At 42.5% G+C, this 21932-nt stretch overlaps 2 protein-coding genes across 2 annotated transcripts; both read left to right on the top strand.

The window, feature by feature from the left end:
• Positions 1 to 423: 423 nt before the first annotated feature.
• On the top strand, positions 424 to 8041 carry LOC307257676 (calcium release-activated calcium channel protein 1-like). Its single transcript, XM_080036952.1, has 2 exons — positions 424 to 759; positions 5228 to 8041. The coding sequence occupies exons 1-2, from the start codon at positions 646 to 648 to the stop codon at positions 5771 to 5773; spliced, it is 660 nt and encodes a 219-aa protein (XP_079893078.1). The 5' UTR covers positions 424 to 645; the 3' UTR covers positions 5774 to 8041.
• A 2094-nt stretch (positions 8042 to 10135) lies between these two features.
• Positions 10136 to 21906, top strand: LOC307268054 (histone-lysine N-methyltransferase SETD1B-A-like; the record flags this gene model as incomplete). Its single annotated transcript, XM_080050574.1, has 17 exons — positions 10136 to 10273; positions 10394 to 10498; positions 10916 to 11186; positions 11277 to 11389; positions 11536 to 12570; positions 13589 to 14287; positions 14371 to 14484; positions 17563 to 17641; positions 17756 to 17949; positions 18221 to 18350; positions 18792 to 19208; positions 19491 to 20522; positions 20639 to 20796; positions 20880 to 21005; positions 21122 to 21241; positions 21468 to 21605; positions 21733 to 21906. 17 exons carry the CDS (start codon positions 10136 to 10138, stop codon positions 21904 to 21906), a joined length of 5043 nt encoding a protein of 1680 aa, XP_079906700.1.
• Between the last annotated feature and the right edge of the window lie 26 nt (positions 21907 to 21932).

Below are 21932 nucleotides of genomic sequence, written 5' to 3'. Positions count from 1 at the left end.
CATCTTTTGTGGCGTGGGGGAGGGGGAGGGATTGATGATGCGCGGATTAATATATTTTTTTGTAACCTTTACTTTCTAGAGGGTAGTGGCAACTCAACTAAAGAAACGTATGCCAAATAAAAATAAAAGCCATTAAGCCTACTTCATTTTAGATTCATGCGTATTTTTTGCCTCATTGCTCAGACTTCAGGCTAGTGTAAACAGAACGGAGAAGCCTATAGTAGGCTAGTTGCGCAAAAGTGGATTTGCATAAACAGATACAATCCATATAGGCCTACTCAAAGGAAAGGAAGTAGGCCTATAGACTGTATACTTATCAGCTTCCTGCAGAGTCCATTACTGGCGCCAGGAGGCGAAATGCTGCAGCGCGCCTGGAGTGCATTGGATTGTGGGTATTTGGTGTTTCCTGATCGACTCAGACAGCCAGTCAGCTGTTGCAAGAAAGTTTTGCCATAGTTTGGTAGCTCTCTGTATTTAGTGTTTATTAGATGTCGCCCCTCATTGGAAACAAATTTCTTGCGTGTACTTTTCTGTCTACTTCAACGAGCACCATCCTGTGAATCCGGCAGATTAAAAACGACTTTGCATTTAGGCTACTTTAAAAAACAAAGACACAACAACTGGTAACTTGGAACAACTATCGGAATGAGCCTAAACGAGCACTCAATGCAGGCTCTGTCTTGGAGAAAACTCTACTTGAGTCGAGCCAAGTTAAAGGCCACCAGCCGCACCTCTGCTCTGTTGTCGGGATTCGCGATGGTAAGATCAGCTTTGACTTTTACTGGTTCCTGTTACAGCGCTCACACTGTCTGCATGCACTCGCAAACTAAAGGCCATAGGCATGAACCGCAGATACAGTAGTCTAGGCCTATATGTGACGCAGATCTATGTTTGTTTTGGAGGGCTGTGTGGCGACCGACGGCTCATTTTCCTATGTTTTCATTATTGAAACTTTTATTTCTAGGCAGACGGTGAAACTAGACTGTAGGCTAATAGGTGAAACCAACAGAGTGTGTTAAAAACAAGGTCAAAGGGAAACGGTACTTGCCCTTTCAGTCGTGTGTGGGTGTGACTTTGCACGAGATGTATCCCACGGTGCAACATTGAATTATTAACGGATCAGAAGAAGAAAAACAGATTTCAGATTTCAGTCTCAAATCCCAATTTATCTTCTGCCGTAAAAAGTAGACAGCGTAGCCTATAGCAGCACTGGACAAGCATTTTTTTTAAATTTATTTCCGTGTTGTTGTTTTATTTTATTATTTCTTAACACAATTGTTTGATATGCTATTTTTATTCAAAAAGTTAATAAATATAAATATTTTGTTTTTAAATGTAACCTACAACTGAGAAGAAGCCTGCAAAGTAATATAAATTTTGCAGTAGGCCTACAGCAAAGAGTTTGAAACATTAGCCTGTTAAAAGAAAGTTATAGGCATCTGATTATGACAAGAAGCCATGCTCCTACCAACTTATTGTGAAAATGTCTGTTCTCTTTTCATGGCCTCTATGCATAGAGCTTGTAGCACATAGGCCTATCATATGGTAATCATTTTGGTTATGAAGACATGGGATTGTCACCTGCTTTCCTATCTCCACCGTTCACTGAGGTGTTCTCTGTTGGTGAGAATTGTAGTTGCCCTGCTCGCAAGTCAAACCTTTATTTTTGTTTTTACGATAACACCTGAATGTAGCCTTAATCGTTTGACCAAAAGCTTATACCACATCTGAAAAGATTGTATTGTTGTATTATATAGTTGTATATGTTTGATTTTCAGTCTTGTAGGATGCTAGTTTAGTATGTTTGTAGTAGGCTATAATATTCCAAAGCTCATTCAAAAGAACCCTCATAACCTCCTAGGACCCGGCGTCCACCTGTGTGGAAATCACATTTTGGGCTGTAGACCGCAATACTAAATTTTGCTCTAGAAAGGGCCTGGGGTCCACATACAAGGACATTATACTGCCACTTAGTGGTAGCAAAAGAGTATAATACATTATACTTTAGATTAAAGATGGCCGACAACACACCCAAAAGTTCAGATGGCAACTCCCGATCCAAACTTCGACCAGGAAAAAAATCTAATCAAATTTCATGGCTGATTCTTGTTCAGATATGTATAAAAGTGTTCAATGTTTGTTATGGAAGTAACATTTTTACAAAAGCTAATAACTGTAACGATGTACCATGCCGCTAAACATGATGTACACGTATGTGGACGGCGGGACTTGGTTCTGTTAGTTTTATTGAAAAATCCTTGTATGTGGACAGCGAGACTTAGTTCTGTTGAAAATTTTTATATGTTTTCAATCAATCAATAACCTTTCACTTATTACTCAAGAGACACTGAGGTGTCCCTCATTTACAGTGACAATGAGTACATTTCAGTAAATTTCAACCACAGGGCCAGGTTTCCGGCTCCTTACCCAAGGGCCGGGGCCAGGGCAAAGGCCAGGTTTCCGGCTACCAGGGCCAAGTTTCCGGCTACCAACCCAAGGGCCAAGGCTAAGTCTCCGACTACCAACCCAAGGGCCTGGGCCAAGGCCAGTTTTCCGGCTATGATCCCCAGGGCCAAGGCCAGGATTCTGGCTACCAGGGCCATGTTTCCAGATACTAACCCAAGGGCCAAGGCCAGGTCTCCGACTACCAACCGAAGGCCCAGGGCCAAGGCCAGTTTTCTGGCTACCATCCCTAAGGCCAAGGCCAGGACTCTGGCTACCAGGGCCATGTTTCCAGCTAACAACCCAAGGACCAAGGCCAGGATTCTGGCTACAAAACCAAGTGCCAGGGCTAAGGCCAGTTTTCTGGCTACTATCCCCAGGGCCAAGGCCAGTATTCCGGCTACCAGGGCCAGGTTTCCAGCTACCAACCCAAGGGCCAGGGCCAAGGCCAGGTTTCCGGCTACCAACCCAAGGGCCAAGGCCAGGGGCCTCATTTATCAACCGTACTTACGCACAAATCTGTGCGTAAGGAGGGCGTAAGAACATTGCAATGCAAAGTATGGGATTTACCAAAATGTACTTAGATTTAGGAATGTGTGTAAATTTAAGCACAGCTCTGACCATGCTTACGAACAGAATCTAGTGGTAGAATAGCGATATTACAAGTGCAAAGCAAAGCATTTAAGAGTTTCAGCGTCTGCATTAACACTAGAACTGCCAGCGTTCTCTTTACACCTATATTCGCCACGCGTGTCAAATCTACCCGTGCATTATTAGTGTAATTTAAAGTCATACATTTGTTTGTTTAATCATCATCTGTGTTTTGGACCTCTTGTTTTATAATCTAAGTTTCTTTAAGAACACTGATCACGTTTCGTGGCGACTCAGTAGGCTAATGAAACTGAAAGTAGATATAATATCGCCAATAGGCTATATCAATGAAAACAGCCGGTCAAAACAGCGTCCAAATGAGCTAAAATACAATAAATAGTTACATGGCACACTTATTTTTAGGTAAGCTCTAATTGATTATTCATTAAATTTGTCACACGTTAACATGTTTTGAGGCGGAGGTTCCCTCCGACGTTCTCTGTGTCTCATCTGACAGCACTCAGCTGTCAGTTGAGCTGGATGAGCCGCGGTGACTCGCCAGACTCGCCAATCACTCATTTCACTTAGTAACTCTAATGTTGTTAGGAATTTATCTTCATCTCTTATTTATTGAAAGAGTTTATGAATGACTGCACGTATAGTTGTCAGATCGCGGACCCCAAACAATGCCGTTGCCTAACAACTTGCTCGAAAATATCACATTTTCCCATGCAGCAAGCTTTCTTTTGTTTTAATGCCTCCTTCACTAGGTGAGCCAACAAAATATGTTTCGCTTTGATTCAACCTCGTTTACAAGGGTTTCCATTTCTGTGTTGGAGAAGTTTATTTTTGTTGCCCTCGGCTCTTTGCCATTGTGGCGGAGAGGGGTAAAACACATTCAGATGAATTAACCATATATGATCACAACACATCCCTTTATCAACAGAAAGGGATGTGTTGTGATCATATATGGTTAATTGGAGACGTTTCTGAATGCAAATGGTCTGAGCGTGAATGAGCATGACACTTAAGAACATGTGTGATTTATCAAGATTGAGGACTTACTGGTGTGCGTACGATAGGCCTGCGCACGTTTGATAAATACAGATTTTTTTGTACTTAAGCACATACTAAATTTCATTCGTAAGAGTGAATTTAGAACCTTTTGTACGCACTGTTGATAAATGAGGCCCCAGGTTTCAGGCTACCAGGGCCAGGTTTCCAGCTACCAAGGCAAGGTTTCCCAGCTACCAGGGCCAGGTTTCGGGCTACCAACCCAAGGGCCAAGGCCAGATCTCTGACTACCAACCCAAGGGCCAGGGCTAAGGCCAGTTTTCCGGCTAACATCCTTAGGGCCAAGGACAGGATTCTGGCTATCCGTGCCAGGTTTCGGGCTACCAACCCAAGGGCCAAGACCATGGATTCTGGCTACAAACCCAAGGGCCAAGGCCAGATAGCCGACTACCAACCCAAGGGCCAAGGCCATGGATTCTGGATACCCGGGTCAGTTTTCCGGCTACCAACCCAAGGGCCAATGCCAGGATTCTGGCTTCCAGGGTCAGGTTTCCGGCTACCAACCCAAGGGCCAAGGCCAGGATTCTGGCTACAAACCCAAGGGTCAAGGCTAGATCGCCGACTACCATCCCAAGGGCCAAGGCCAGGTCTTTGACTACCATCCCCAGGGCCAAGGCCAGGATTCTGGCTACAATTCAGGATATACGTCTTCCTGCAACTGTTAGCAGCCCTTCTAATGAGCCATATTGCTCAAAGGGGCACAATTGTTGTTTCTCATTTTGTTTTTGCACTCAGGAAAAATGCTGCTGTATTCAGGCACCAAAAAAAGAGTTTTGATTACTCAATTTTGACTTTATTGTGTTTTATCTCGATTTAAAACTGCGGTCCTCATATGTGGACATCATTTTTCTCAGAAACTACATCATGTAAAAAGATAATTCTTGTTTTTTACACTCATTAGGTCCCAATCAGCCCAAATAGCAAAGAGAAATTAAAAATGCATGTCATGCAAGAGTTCGGGTCCTAGGAGGTTAAGAGGGAAGGATGCAAAACAAAATACTCTGAATTTTCATAAAGCAACCATGATAAAATGTCCATCTATCGCATATTCAGGGGTAATAGCCTACACAATCCTCTCTTCCTATACACTCTTTTATTGTTATTGATTTTCCCCATGCAGGTTGCCATGGTGGAGGTGCAGCTGGAGCGGGACTTCAAGTATCCTCCGGGGCTGCTGATAGCCTTCAGCGCCTGCACCACCGTCCTGGTTGCCGTGCACCTCTTCGCCCTGATGGTCAGCACCTGCATCCTGCCCAACCTGGAGGCCGTCAGCAACGTACACAACCTCAACTCGGTCAACGAGTCGCCGCACGAGCGCATGCACCGCCACATAGAGCTGGCCTGGGCTTTCTCCACGGTCATCGGCACCTTGCTCTTCCTGACTGAGGTGATGCTCCTGTGCTGGGTCAAGTTCTTGCCCCTGAAGACCGACATGGAGCAAAACAACACCATCAGCTCGGGCCAGGCGGCGGCCATCGCTTCCACCTGCATCATGGTGCCCTTTGGAATTGTTTTCATCATGTTCGCCGTCCACTTTTACCGCACGCTCGTCAGTCACAAGACGGACAGACAGATCAAAGAGCTGGAGCAGGTCATCCGGCTCCAAAGCCAGCTGGATCACCGGTCCGAGAACGACGAGCTGAAGGCCGCTGTCCTTTACCCTTAAGTTGGCTATAGCCAGTGGAGCACACAGCAGCAGCAGACATTCTACAGTGCTTTTATTGTGAAAATCTCTTATAAAAGATGATTTTTTTTTTATGTTTATGAACTGTGCTCGGATGCTTTTTTTGTCTAGCTTTGTCTGTCGAGCTTTTAAGGTTTTGTCCCACTTTTGGCTAATGCATAATCACAATCTTCTACATAATTATTTTATATTAGGAAAATAGCTCCACCTTTTAACTTGAGTGGTATGCCTCGTTTCCACCTAGCAGAGCGGCTCGGGTAGGGGCGGCTCGGTCCGCTTATTTTGCCAACATTTGGGTAAGGTCCCAAAATAAACGAGCCGAGTCGCTCCCATTTTAAGTCTTTTTCTCTCAGGGGCTCGCATTTCACGGGCATGTATTATGATACATCCTATCGTGTTACATATTTTGAGGATAAAGCCACTTAAAGACTTTAGTGTACTGTCTTGGAAATTGGAGAGACGTACAATTTGTCATATGTATTGTGAAGTTAAACCGCCTGCTTCAAATTACAGAAACAGATACTGTAGAGAGTCATTGGGGTTTGTGGACCTGAGGAAGATCCACATCAGGTCAAAACAATGGCAGTCAGTAAATTAAAGTTGCACTTCCTGGTTTTTCTATTCAAACTGTAAAACTCAACCTAGTTGTCAATACATGTGTTACTGAAATAATAGAACATGTTGCATCCATACTCACTGCACTCAATGGTTGCATGTTGGAACTTTTTTTTAATTTTTTTAGTTGTGTCAAATGTTTGCTCCTGTCCTTATCAGTTACCAAAATGTTTTCTTCAGAGCTACTCAAATTTTCCTTTTTAAATTTTTCTGAATCCTCGTTTAAATAAAGACCTCTTAAAATCTGTATGCACAGAAATGTTAAGATTGTAGCCAAAGATTGTTATAACAAAACAATAAGAATGTGTTAAAGTTAGCATCCAGCAATAAGCGGGGAATGCTTTTACCAAAGTGTGTTAATGCAGTGCACACATTGATATAGCCAGGGAGAATCCAAATGAGGGGCTATGTTTTGGGGCATGATGGTGGAGTCTGCATTCAACACTTATGTTTGTTCTTTCATTAAGGCTATCTTCTTATTGAAATTAAAAAGTTGCTTAATGTCATGTTGCTTTTGCAATTGGAATATACTGTTATCTATGACAATACTTATTGGTTTTGAAGAAAGTATTGTTTTGATGTATTATTACAAAGCATGCACGTATTGGAAATGTTATATATTTGGTACTTTTTATAGTTTACAAGCTTGAGTGTGTTCACACATTGCCGAAGTGCAGGCTATAGGCGTGTGTTTCTTTACCTCCTGTGGCACATTGTTGTATTATGTTTTTATTTGGGTTGACCGTTGTCTTTACTTTTACTGTAACATTGGTTCAAAAACTGTGTCCAAGCTGAAGTAAGGAAGGGTTCACATGTTTTCTAGCTTGGAGACAATCGGTTATTATCAGTTATTCACTCATTTGACGGCTTCATGAAAAAATGTTTCTAATCAATGTCATACACCATTTAATTTTTCCATGAATATGTTGAGAAAGTAAAATCTTTCACAACATGAGATTTGAGCTATTGGAGAATTTTGGTCAACAAACACACAGCACAACCCACTTCAATCTGTGGGATGATAGAGTTTGTGACTGAATAGTTAACTGAATATTGTAGCATGCCGTTTTACATATCAAGGTAATGCTGTGGTAATTTTTGCATAATCACTTGTGTCCGTTCTACCCACCCCCTGCACATGCCTTATGTTGAGTCATGGTTATGGAATAGCTTCTGTAGACTACAAGCTCAGAAAATGTGCTTTCAAATGGTCCCGTCCTAATATCTTGGAGAACATGGAGCCATGTGGCTTGGGAATCCTAAAAGACTGTTCAGTAAAATGCACAATCATCATGTCTTATCCAAAGCAGTTTATGTTTTTTCTTTAATACTTTTGTTACAAATGAACATAGCTTTATTCAAGTCAGCTGCACCCAGTGGGCCACGTCTAATAGGAAAGGTCACATGTGCCTTCTTTCAAACCAAGGCATGTTTCTCTGGTTCCTGGTTTATTTATTGAACCATAGGGTTCTATTGTGTGTGTCAATGCACAGCTGTCATGAAGTGATTTATTTTTTTCAGTAATGACTGTATTGTAGGTTTGTCTTATGTGTGACAATGGCAGCTCTCTAACCTGTTGAGAGTCACCTGGGCTTTTTTCTTTTTCATTTTGAGAATAAAACATATCTGAGATGATTGTTTTTGTATTATTTCAAGTAATACAAAAATGACACAGACACCAGCCATCTTACACAAACTGTATGTTTAAACCTACAAAGTCAAAAGGGAAACCAGACAGGAAATGGGTGCGGACATGCAGTTTTGAATCCAACTCAGTCAGCCATGAGTGTGCATAACAACTAAGCACACACACTCCCACTTTTCCCAGCGCTCTAGATGTTATTAGTGCTAGTTTTGTTGCTTCTCTGAATAAGTAGTCCACATTATCCCTGTATTGGGCAGAGCATTCTTAAATACAGCACAGCCTTGATTTTCCTCCGGGCCTCTTCTCTCTGTCAGAATAGAGTTTTATTCCCACGCATGAGTTGTGAATCATAAAAAATGTATGACTTTTAATTTAGTTTTATCCAGGGATATTAAAATATTGCCTGTCAAAAGTTATAATGCGCAGTGGTAACAGTGGCCCAGAGGAGTTTATTTCGCTTCATATCTGAAAATATGAGATGGCATTCTGGCCCAATGACCAGAGCTTCTTAACCAGGTCTTTGTCTAATTTTAGGTCTTCTTTGCACCCACTACGGATGGTGGGCAATGGGCATCATTTCAAATAAGTGTCCAACCTCACGACACCACTTAAAAATATCAAACACAGTTACATCTGGTATTTTTCGCAAGCACAAACTGCAGAAAGATCATAATGCATAGTCCTTAGTCAGGTTTTGAGATCTAAGTATATTGGGATTTCTCTTATTTGCCGTAATTAATAATCTGTTGGGTTGAAAGTGCAGTTACACCAACCCACGACATCCCACTCCACAGGACAACACATGATACAACTAAGAAATATCCTTTATGAAGACATTATCAAAACTTAAAGAACACCGTAGCATATCAGTATCAAACATTAAAATTGGTTGCATTGAGTATTTATTCACAGTTTGAGATGCAAATACAGAAAAGACTGCACAGCTTCTGGAAAGGCTCCTTTTGTGTAAACCTGTATCCTAAAATAACAAGCCTGAATTCCTCTTGCTGGCTGACGTGTCCTCATTTTGCTGCTGATCCTTTCTTGGAAATGTTTTTTGAAGAGTGATGAGGAAGGATGCTCCCTGTGTATACACTATAGACCAGAGAGATAACCCAGAGATAAACAGACACTGTGACTGCATGAGTAGCTTAATGGTATTCAATTATATATTCATATTATGGTCTTTACCCTTGCTCTAAATGACAATATTTGAGGGGGAATTATGAGGAAAAGTTGTCTGTAGTCTATAGAATAAAACGTACACGGTTTTTTTCACGTTTTTTTGCACATGTGCATTTCACTCAAAGACACACACAGCCTAGTAAGAACAGTAAAACCATATAGGCCTACACCTTTCTAACATGATTAATTTGTACTTATTTGTTTTATCTGTATCTTGGTTTGCTTTTTCTGTCATTCTTTTGAGGCTGTAATATGCTTCTTAAAAGTCCTTTCACAAACAATTATTTTGAGTTAGTCTATGTTATGTAAATAAAATTTAACATTTTTTTCGGAACATTTGAATTTTACTTTGAATAGTGAAAAAAGGGTATTTTCTAACGACAGGTTCAAGGTCTTCGATATAACTGCCTTTTAAACACAACAAATTACTCTAGGCCTATTATAACGGTGCGCAACACCTGTCACCTGTAAACCAACTTTGCTCCTACTCTTTGTGTTCTTCCGCCTCACCTATGGATCTAGTTTCCATCTCTGTCCTCCTGCTGGCGGATGGATCCGTTCTCCAACCTGGGAGGTAAGGAACTGTGAAAACACCGAAAATCTCAGCAGGGTTTTCCACAATGTTGCTCCGTCAAAGGACAAGACTGTGTTACAGGTAAGCGAGACAAAACTGTTTTGTCACACTTAACTATAAGTATTTTAATACGTTTAATTTTAAAGCCCCAGTATCTTTTTAGAGAAGGATAAGGCTACAGGTGATGCTCTTCATCACCTGTCGGGGCGTGTTAACCTCCAGCGGAGGAGGACTAATGGATGCTAGCTCTCAGCTATGTTAACCGTGGCACAGTTCACAACATACGGTGATTATTTTGTCATGTTTCCAGGTTTTGACGAATGTAATGGAAAGCGAAAAACAAGCTACTGAGAGAGAGACCCCGCCTCAGCACTGGAGAAGTTGCAAGTTGATTATTGACCCCGCACTGACAAGAGGATTGTACAAAGTGTACCGTTATGATGGAAAACATTTTAACATACCCGTGAGCATATCTTAAACGTTCTCTGTCCGTCAGAGATAATGTCCGTCAACATATCTTCCCGCTATAATAGTGCCCCCGCATGTTTTCCATTGCAATGATGGCTGTTGTTTACCTCAACAGGTGGAGGACTTAGGGCTGTCACCTGTAGATACAGTCAGAGATCCCCGCATATGCCGCATGTGGAGCAAATGCAACAAGACTGACCTTTTGGTGTCAAAATTTAAGGTAGGCTAATCTTTATCAGTGGTGGAGGAAGTATTCACCTTTTCTGAATTAAAAGTGCTAGTACTGTAAACAAAAAAACTGTATTGCAAGTGAGAGTGTGCATTTCAAATTATACTTTGGTAAGTAGTTTTATGTAGGTTATGTTTAATAAGGAATATAGGCCTACTTCAATAGTAAGTACTGAAAAAATGTCCTATGTGACTAATGTATCATTAGATCATTATTACTCATGGATTATTGTGTAGGCCAAAGCATAAATTATTTTAAAAATATTTTAAAAAGATGGAACCTTGAAATGTTTTTGCATGAAAAATAACAAATGGTTGATCAGTTATCAAAATCAACCATGAACAAAAATAACCATAATACTAAAATTATGATAGTAATGACAATAGTTTTTTCCGTATATCCTTTAAGGTTGATGAGTGGTTTGTCGGCCCTGTTCCTCCAAAGGAAGTGACGTTTTCCAGGCTGAATGACAATGTGAGGGAGGCGTTCTTGACTAACATGTGCAGCAAGTATGGGAACGTTGAAGAAGTGGAAATATTTTACAACCCTAAGAACAAGAAACATTTAGGGATCGCAAAGGTCGTCTTCGACACAGTGAGGGCCGCAAAGGACGCTGCTCAGCACCTCCACCAGACGTCAGTGATGGGAAATATTATTCAGGTGGAAATTGATCCCAAAGGTAATGCAGATCTCAGGTATACCTCAACATTCGTATCCATTGAAATTATAGATCTTGTTCAATTTGTGGATTCATTGTAACCTTCTTCAGGTGAAAACAGGGCGCGATATCTCCAGCTTCTCTTACATGGCCTTTACACTCCTTGGACTTTGCCAGTGGGCAGCAGTGAGAGAGCTCTTCAAAGCTTGATCAACGGCTTGCTGGTAGACACATTACATTTGTTTGTAATGAAGTGATCATAAACACATTATTTAAAATCCAGCTGATTAAGAAATATGTTTCTGTTTAAAAAAAAAATATTTCTCAGTTGCCAATTGCCATCCAGTTTTCTTTATATTATCTCTTTCAGGCTAGCGCAGCCCGGCAGCATCATGGGAATTTCACCAGCCCCGCCAGCATTGCCACACCCCTCTCTCTGGACACAGCTTACTCCAGTATTTGGCAGGATACGCCTGGCAGTTTCAGGCTTACGCCACGTTCTCAGGGAACCCCCCGCACTCCTTCCTTGTCTGCGACTCCCCTCTCCCAGGACTCTTGCTACTCCAGTTTACATGCCACTCCAATCCTCCAGGGGGAGCCCTCCTCCTCCACCTACAGTGTTCACAACCCTTTAAGACGAGAGCTCTGCCATCGTAAACCTGCCAGGTATCTCAGGCGATCCGGCGGCGAGGTCCCGGATGTCAACTTTATTTTGAAGCATTTTTCACAGCCACAGCCAACACATCCCCTCTCTACCCAGACACAATCCAGCAGCAAACAGCTTGCATTGTGGGCTCACAATGGAGAGTCCTTTACACCCAATAATACAGAGCCTTCCTTTGAGCTGGAAAACGCTACCTCCCAGGCTTTAAGTGTGAACTGCAACTCTCTCAGCATCCTGGGCATTGATTTCACGGCTGACCGGCAGACAGCAGCCTCCTCCCCACTTTGTGACCACACATGCATAACAGAATTATCTCCATCTGCTGTTAACGGTTCCTCCAGTAGCCCTCAGCCCGAGGTGGAGAGTTTGGACTCCCGCATTGAAAGTTTGCTGATAAACAGCCATAGCACAGACCCCTCATACTTTGATAGAAACACTTTGGAGGAAGATGTGAGCCCTCAGCACAGCCCATCGTCCCCCTGCTCAGCCAATACCTCCCCTTTAGTAGGTGACACACTTGGATCTTTCACATCAAGCCACCAGCGCTACTACAACGATCCCTTGGATGAAAGTGCAACATGGCCGATAGAAAATGAAGAGGATGAAACCTCTCAAGCTGTTTCCTTTCTTACAAGAAACTCCCAGTCTCCTCCTCCGTCTAATTTCACACATTTTGAAAGGAGGCCTCACATAAACGACTACCAAGATGCAGAAAGTTTCCATTCATTATCATGTCCACAGGTAATTTGCTCTATCTCTAAATACATTATATCTTGAAGACACTTAAAGTAGCAGTTAGTAGTATGATGTCATGCCACTGGGCCTGTGATAGCCGAAGGACAAAGGCATTATGTTTTCAAGGCTGTTTGCCCCAATGTCAGCTGAGACTCATGCATAAACTGATTACATTTTGGAGGTCAACGTGAAAGGTTACTGTGACTTCAAATATTGGGAGCACAATATTTCAAGAATGCATTGATGGATTTTTTTTATTCAACCATAATGGTATTTACTTGAGTAACTGGGGTGCACTGCATTATGGGATTTTTGTCAAATTCAGCACAAATGAGGGTGATTTAAAAGCATCTCTTACCAAAAATTGCTTTTTTTAGGTTTGGTTGCATACAAACTGTGAGGGAATTTTGGGTCTTTAGTTGTAATATTAATGGGAAAGATTAATAGGCCATTTATGCCTATCTTGTGTGTCTGTCTCTCAGACTCTAGGTCAGCCTTGGAGCCTGTTAGGAGACACGTAGGTCAGTTGTATAGATAAAGTCTCATCTCCTAAGACTCCAGAATGTTATGGTTCACTGTGTTCAGCTCTGAACCAAAACATTGGTACGCTTGGTGCCCGAGCCGGGGAGGTGGTAGAGATAGCGCGAGGTTAAAACACAGCTCTAAGCATGAGTTTGTCAGAATTGAAGTGCAAGTCACGAGAGTTGCAGTCCGGTTCTCCTTGGCCAAGTCTGTAATAAATATTGCTTCATAATTCATCAAAGTCTCCTGAAATATTCTTCCACCTGAGTTGACCTCCAACCTTAACAGAACTTCCATCACACAAACAATTTCTGTTTTTTATTTTTCTAGACTTTAACATTAATAGACATACAGCAGAACAACGACAATGGTTAGCAAGGTGGTGGTTGTATGCCTCGCGGAGGTTTAGGACTCCCAGGCGGTATTTCTGGTTACCTACATAATAGTGTTTATGTTGTGCTGTAAATCAGTCATTAAGATTTAATTTTTCTTTTTTACTCAGGAGCATCATGCAAATGAGGATCAGGAGCACCCGTATAACAGGTCATCCGAGTCATCGACATGCTCAAAAGAGATCTCCTCTCTTCCACAGCCTCTCAATAGCACCACTCCACTCCTTACTTCCAAAGCTCCTCCTGCCATTAAGTCCCACCCACCAGTCACCCACTTCCCTTTCCCCATCCCTCCCTTTCCCCCATCTAGTATTCTACCTGTCCCACCACGCCTGCTCAATGGCACCATCCCATTCCCCCCTCCAGGTTGGAACCCACCTCCGGGCTGTCACACCAGCATCCACATACGACCTCCACCCATTCCACGCCCTCCTATTCCTCCCCCACCAACTTTCCATGGACCCCCACCACCTTTGATGTTGCCTCCTTCAATGCCCCCTCCAGTTAACAGGTACACCCCTTTACCTATGCAGCCCACAGGCCCTTTGAATGGGGGAAATCCTCCTTTACCTTTTCCCCCACCGCCGTGGTCCGCTCCACCTTTTCCCAGGTTTAACCCTGCGGTGCCCCCGCCAGGCTACCCGCAGGTGCAGGAAAACCTTCACAAAGTCACCATGGAAAGAGTTTTAGAAGTGGTCATGGATGAACTGAAGTCAATCATTAAGAAGGACATTACACGTAGAGTGATCGAGGGCATCGCTTTTAAGGCTTTTGAGGACTGGTGGGACTGTCAAGAGAAGAAAACAAAGGTACATTCTTCACATCTTTATTATATCATATTGTAATTTGCCACTTTATAGTAATATCATTATTGTTTTTGTTTTTTCACAAGATACAAGTCTCTCCTTTGAAATGTGGAGCATCAAGTGCAGAGGAGAAGAAACCAATAAATCGCACCGGTCACATCAATAGGAAGGGCAAAAAACCTCCTCTGCCGTCCTTCAAGGTAAACTGTTCTGCCTACTGTACATTGAACCAGAGCAGCATTTGAACTCTGAGATATGGATGAATGAATACTTTATTCCGGACTCAAAGTTCCATATAAAAGACAATACAAATACAAGTCAACACAGATTAAAATACATACAAGCATCGATTCCAATGTTTCCACAACCCAGAGGAGTCCTTGTATCACTCTGTTTAGTGTCAGTGAGTGCAATTATTACTTTGTTTTTTGACTCTAGAAGTCGACACATAAATGTATACATTAAATTCCTCAACACAGCATGAAAGGTGGGGACATTACTAGTCACAAACAAAGAGCTAGCACTAGTCCACCTTGGAAGCTTAAAGGCATCATTATACGCTACCTGTAGCTTCCTCAGTTTAGCTGTTCTATTTACACCAGAGGTGAGCTGTGTAACATGGGGTACAGTAGGCTCTGAAGAGACTAACTTTAACATCATCCGTGCACATATTGGCCTGTGCATAAAGCTTACAGCACTGGCGCTGAACATCATCATCATCACATTGATCATCAGTGATGATGTGACCTAAATACCATACCTTCCTAACCACCTGTAGAGTACAGTCTGACAGTGAGAATGAAGGAAACGTTAGCTTCTGATCCTCCTTAGTTTTAACAATCATAATAACACTCTTCTTTGGATTAAACTTAATGTCATATTGGACGCCGTAGCTAGAGCACACTTGAAGCAGTTGCTGTAGCCCAGCACTATATGGAGACATGATGACCAAATCATCAGCGTAAATGAGGTGGTTGATAATACTCTCTCCCACCACACAACCAGTCTTACACTCTTTAAGTTTCTTAAAGAGGTCATCCATATAAACATTAAATAACATAGGAGACAGAATTCCTCAGTTACTTGCCGCACACCATTACTTACACAAAAAGGGTCAGATAAAACATTGTCCCATTTAACGCAAAAAGTTTGATGGGCATACCAAAACACTAAAATTCTTCCTAAAAATTTAGGGGCACCTCTATCTAACAGTTTTACAAACAATTTTTCATGATTTATTCTGTCAAATGCCTTTGATGCATCAATAAAACATAGGAATACAGATGTGTTCAGGCTATTGTACCTGAACACAATCTCTTTAAGAGCATAGATACACAGGTCAGTGCCATGCTTTCTTTTGAACCCAAACTGATTGTCAGTAGTAAGGATATACATTTCTAGCTTGTTCAACAGTATTCTCTCCATGTACTTTAGACAAGATACTGGCTAATGCAATAGGTCGATAATTGTCAATACTGTTGAGCTTACCAGCCTTGTCTTTAAGCACAGGCACTAATATTACAGACATAATAGCATTTGGCAGGACACCATGAACCAGACAACCATTAAAACACATGGAAAGCAAAGGGCAGAGCTTATGGCTGGCATACTTGAGATGTTCTGCAGATATCCAACATGTTAATGGCATCATAGATATCTGCTGCCCTGACTATCATATCTGGTGAGATATCACTATGTTCATGATTGATCCTAACTGGATTACTTTTAACACAATTAAAAAGGTTACAGTAGTGCTCACGCCAAAGCTCAGCAATTTTTTCTGGGCTACTAACACCTTCAATGTCAGACAGAAGAGGTGTTTTGTTATTATTCATTACTTTGACCTCTTTCCAGAAGTCAGTTGGGTTGTTGTTCTGTACATTTCTGGCAAGCGAGTCCGCTCTCATTGTGTTTTCATTTTTCTTAATAAACCGGAGTGCATACTTAACTCTAGCAATTGTGCGTTTTTTCATATCTAGCAAAACCCCATGTCTAGGCCTACCTGCCTCTGACCAGAGTCTAAAGGCCTCTCTTGCCTCAGCGTGCTGCTCAGCTACAAACTCATTCCACCCAGGTCTGATGTTGCGTACCTTACATTTACTTTTATTAAAAGGTTCACTGGAGGCATTGAGACATTTCACAATAGTATCATACATGGCACAGAGTTTTTCAGTATGCTGTACGTCCTTACAATTCATATCAGAGCACATTAGGGCCTCATGAGGCAGAGCAATATTATTGAACTGCCTGTCAGTACGCAGTGAGTATCCAGCCACTTCCTCTCTGCTCAGCTTTAACCAGTCCAGTTTACTTGAGGAAGCAGCATTATTATTTCTGGACAGCAGGGGAACATTCTCAACATTCAACAGTGCAGCAATAGGTATGTGATCAGAGGTGGCAAGTTCATAACAAACCTCCACATTTACCAGTGAGGCATGAGCATAAGCTGTGGTCACAATATGATCTAACCAAGAAGTTGTGTGCCATGCTTCACTAACATAGGTAAAACTTGTGTCAGGCAACAGAGCTTTACTCAATAGAAGTAATTTGGACTCATTACAAAACTGCTGCAGGTGTGCTGCAAATAAATATTTGCTATCTGACATGTCAGCATTAAAATCACCCATGACATAAACACAAGTTGAGCTGTTTTCCTCTATGAAGGACTGAATAAAAGCTAACCTGTTCAGAAATTCATCCTTGTGCTCATGTGATTCATACGGTGTATACACATTTAAAATGGTAAATTTCTTTTCATTAAAATTACACTCTATCCCTATGGCCCAGTCAACATTTAGACGCATCACCTTCACCATTGAGTCATATTTAATGTTCCACAGTATAGCAACACCACCAGCTATCCTACCTCGAACCAGCCTCGTACTGAGGTCAGTAGTAGACTCTCCAGCCTCATGAAAGTTCACGTGCAGAGTGTTCAATTTATCCAGATCTTGTTTCGCCAGCCAGGTTTCTTGCAGGCACATAATGTTACATTCATCCAGTAGTGTATCCACAATCAGACGTCTTGATCTGTCAGTAGCAGAATGTCCTACTCACAACCCGCGAGTGTTGTATGAAACAACACGCATTTAATGTGTGTTGTCGCTCCCTGCGGAGCAGCTGGCCTTCACCTCGTCCTCGTCCACCAATGCGACAGGCACTCCAGCCCCGTTACCCAGGGAGCGAGGGGCATTCTCTGGTCCAGGCGGGCGTCAGTCTGCTCCTCTAGGGCGACGGGGCTCCGGATGTCATGTTAACTAACCTTTTTGTAATTGCAGGTAAAAAGGAAAAGAACCGATGATCCTGCCACATCAGAGAAGATAGAACATTTGTCATGTTCTACTCATGAGAGCACCGGTCAGTGCTTTTAATGCAAGGAATCCTCATTGACTATACTGTATTTTTAACTTAACCGTATTCTAGACTGTAGCCTGATCCACTTTGTTGTTCTATTTTCACATGTGGTTTTAGATGTGAAACAAGTAGATGACATATTAAGACTCAAATCTGAGAAAGCCAAGCGCAGACATGCAAGACCAAATGAGCTTGACACTGATGAGGGTGAGGATGATGAAGGGAAAGAAGAAGAGAACATACTTCCAGATGAAAAAACATCGGACAAAGTGGAGGCCATTGTGCCCGCTGATGACGATCTTCAAATCCTGGTAAGGTTAGATTTTACTTGAATTTTTTTTAAAGGCATTCATTCAAAAATACAAAAAATTCAGTACTTTTTAATTTCATTTTCCTTTAGTTTAAAAAAAAATACATTGCTTTCAAAATTTAAATTAAAATCTAATCAGCTCATAATAGGCTGTTCATTTTTCTTCCTACAACTTTTCCAAAATATTTACGGGGTATGGATATGATAAACTTCCTGTTGGTTGACAGTATGACATTCTTGCGACTGCATATTCTAACTTGTGCTCTATTTAGTATGACAGAGCTGATCAAGATGATGCTGGTGACTGTGATCACACTGAGGAAGAAAAGGAGTTGACGCAAAAACAAACAGAGGATCAAGAGGCTGTCATCTTCCCAGCTCGAGTGCAGTGCTTAGATAGCGGTATGTTCAAAGGTCATACATTTGGAACACTAATGAACAATCACATACCCATACATACATACTTAAAACTGTAGTGTGTAACTTCTGTTGCCCCCATGAGTTATTACAACAACACTGTCAGCGCATCTTCATGAGGTAAGCTTTCGGTGATAACACATTGATTTTATTTCTTCTACTGTACATCCAGGTTTTTTCTTACCAGTAGAAAACAACAACTGAAACATTTAGTGGGCGCTTTTTGAGCTCCTGCGTAAATGTTGGGGGGGCTGCACCGTTTATATACGTTGCCTCGCTGAGAAATACAGAGAGAGTTTTGTGGAGCTCATACGCTTAATCAACTTTGTGTCAACTCATTTGGCAATGGCTTGAATGTAACGCACATTCATTTACATGAAAAAGTTACGCACTCAAATATTTTGGTTTGTTTTTTTTCAATTGCAGAGACCTTTTCAGAGAGCAGCTCCTCAGAGGAAAGTGATTACTCGTCAGACTTGGACTCATCAGACTCGTTCTCTTCAGAGAGCTTGGAGGTCTCGTCCTACTCTGACCACAGGCCTGAAGAGGAAGACATGGAGGAAGACGTCCAGGAAGACAGCAGTGGAGAGTGTATAGTCATATCGTCTGATGAGGAGTCCATGGAGCTTGAGCCCCCCGTCACTCCCTCTGCACCGCTAACCCCCGGGGCCCAGCTAGAACTGGACCTGCAGGACTGGTCAGATCCATTTAATATGGAGGAAACCGAGGAGAACCAGCACACATCCTGTCAACAAGACAACCGCCACTTGGATACCATGATGGAGCTCCAAACCAGCGAACCCCAGGACCATCTACTGCCCATGTCTCCTATAGGGCTTCCAGGTTATATGTCCAGCATGTTTGAATAGCAGAAGAAATGGTTTAAAGTGTTATGTACTGTATTTCATGTCAGACACAAATCGTATGTTAGAATAGGTCTTCAAAATGTTTCCATTCGCCAATTTTCTGGATGTGCTTCGCCAGCAAACTAAGACACTGACAAAAATAATCCTATTTGATTTGAATGACATTTACTTTGAACATGTTAAAGAAGACGGATCAAAAATCTGAGGATGTAAGTTAACATGGTGTAATATTTTCTTGTTATTTTCTTCTGTGCAGCAGCGGAAACACACTTGGACGTAGAGATGGAGAGCCCTGAATGGACGGTGGAGTCACCTGAGAACATTGAGAACGTGAGGCCTCTCACTCCCACCGGCTGCTTGGTGGACAGTGACCCTGAACTCCTGATAAGAAGCAAACCCACATCTCCAGCTGTGGAGGAGGTGGAACGACCGCAGACACCAGGCAGGGGGATAGTGGCTGAACTGGAAAGTGAGGACTCCTCCTCCGATGAAGTCCTCTCCCTCTCCCCAACAAGCACTGTGCTCAGCCTAACTCTCCATTGCCCCCGGGCCTCATACCCGTCATACCAGGATATGCCCAAAACCCCTGGTCGAGAGGAGGGGAGAGGATGGACTCGGTACAGCTCTGGGAGAGCTCCGGGAACACCAGGCAGAGAGACCACCATGTCTGAAGGTAGAACAGTGATGTGCCCCGCTCTTAGCTACCCACCTCCTTTACCATGCCTGTCTAGCAATCCATATATCCCAGCCCCTATGACTCCTGGACGAGACATCATCCTACCCAGAAGAGCCATAATCCACAGGAGGAAAACAGAAACGCTTACAACCTTACAACCTATCTTATGTGATTCTCTAGACAGTCTCTCCGAGTCCTCCTCAGGCTCTGGTGATAAGAGGCCCATGTGGACCAGTTCAGGTTCAGGAATGAAGCCTTTGCAGGGACTAGAGAATGTGCCCGGTCTTCTGGATGAGGAGAATAGGAAAGAGAAGGAGAAATCTTGTTGGAGGAGAAAACAGCTGGGAAGGCTCAAGAGGAGATGGATAATTGATCAGCGGCGAAGATCACTCAAAAGAATCCCTGGCTGTCTCTCGTCTCACAGTCGTCATCACACGTGGCGGCGTTCCCTCTGTGAGGAGAGGAGGATACTCCATAGGGTTTGGCAGGCAGGCTTGGATGAAGAAGATGCAAGGCTGCTGCAGTGCACGTATGGAAGGCTGCAAGAGCAGGATAACGGCTGTGGGTGGCTCAGTGACACACGGTGGATACCTCACCCTCATACCCTTTTTAACAGTGTTTCATAAATAATCAATTAAGACAAATCAATAACCTTATTATGTTTTATATACATAGTACTGTGTTTCATATGCTTTTGCTTGACATCCTTAACTCCTTCATACTGACCAAAGTCCTCATAGAGAAGAGTGAGGAGCATAATTGCTGGCAGCCACAACACAGGACCGGCTCTGCTCGCAGTGACGGTTTCTACAAAATCAGCAGGAAAGAGAAAATGAAATATCTCAACAACACAAAGCCGATCACTGAAGTTCCTTCGACAAGTAGTCAGGTATTATTGAACTGAAATTGTAATGGTCTCTGTGCCCAATGTATTTAATTCTGTGCTTAATGTCAGCATAAATTTTCCTGTGGGGAATATGCATCCCACCCCAGCAACCGACATCACTGCGCGCTGGATCTGACTTCAGGTCTGAGCAGCGTCGCCTTCTGTCCTCTTTCAGCTGTGACAGTGACCTGGTCAAGTTCAACCAGCTGAAAGTAAGTAGGCTAAGGTATTAGGAAGGATGAGTCACCTCTTGTCCAAACGATTTGATATGAATTTATATAAAAGTGTCTCATTTTCTCATGAAAATCTATTCAATCTTTTTGTTCAGTTCCGAAAGAAGAGGATTCGTTTCACCCGGAGTCACATCCATGAGTGGGGCCTGTTTGCCATGGAACCAATAGCAGCAGATGAGATGGTGATCGAGTATGTGGGCCAAATCATCAGACAGGTAAGACAAAGACAAACTAATCACAAGGCTTGGAAATCAGTTCCTAATGCACACAGCCTTCATAACAAACGGCACTGAATAAAGCTTTTAACCAAGCCTCTTTTCCTCCCCTGAATGGTGCCAACTGGGATTCAAACTGGAATGTTCTGGGTGTTTTCCAGGGTGGTGAGGAGGTGGATTAACAACAGTCTCATGAGATAGTGTGTCTGCTTTTCCTTCTCATTAGATCATCGCTGACATGCGGGAGCAGAGGTACGAGGAGGAGGGCATTGGAAGTAGCTACTTGTTCCGGGTCGATCAAGACACCATCATCGACGCCACTAAATACGGGAACTTAGCCAGGTTCATCAACCACAGCTGCAATGTGAGTACGAGCAAGTAATGCTGTGGTTGAAGATTAAAGTGATCCAATTCATTTATTATAATATATTTATAATAGATTGTTAATATATTGTCCTGTGTTGCAAATGTGGTATTTTCTTGTCTTGCAGCCTAACTGCTATGCAAAGATCGTCACTGTGGAGTCTCAGAAGAAGATAGTAATATACTCCCGGCAGCCGATAAGTATCTATGAAGAAATCACCTACGACTACAAGTTTCCCATAGAGGAAACAAAGATTCCTTGTTTGTGTGGAGTTGATAGCTGCAGAGGCTCCTTGAACTAATCTCAAATGATGTGTCCTGATTATGT

Source organism: Ammodytes marinus, assembly GCF_949987685.1.
Source record: "Ammodytes marinus genome assembly, chromosome: 2".
In the NCBI taxonomy this organism is placed as follows: domain Eukaryota; kingdom Metazoa; phylum Chordata; class Actinopteri; order Uranoscopiformes; family Ammodytidae; genus Ammodytes; species Ammodytes marinus.
This window is presented reverse-complemented; position numbering and strand designations above follow the sequence as displayed.

Coding starts and splice junctions, on each gene's coding strand:
- LOC307257676 (XM_080036952.1), top strand. CDS start 646: ATGAGCCTAAACGAGCACTCAATGCAGGCTCTGTCTTGGAGAAAACTC. Junction 760..5,227: donor TGTTGTCGGGATTCGCGATG/GTAAGATCAGCT, acceptor TTCCCCATGCAG/GTTGCCATGGTGGAGGTGCA.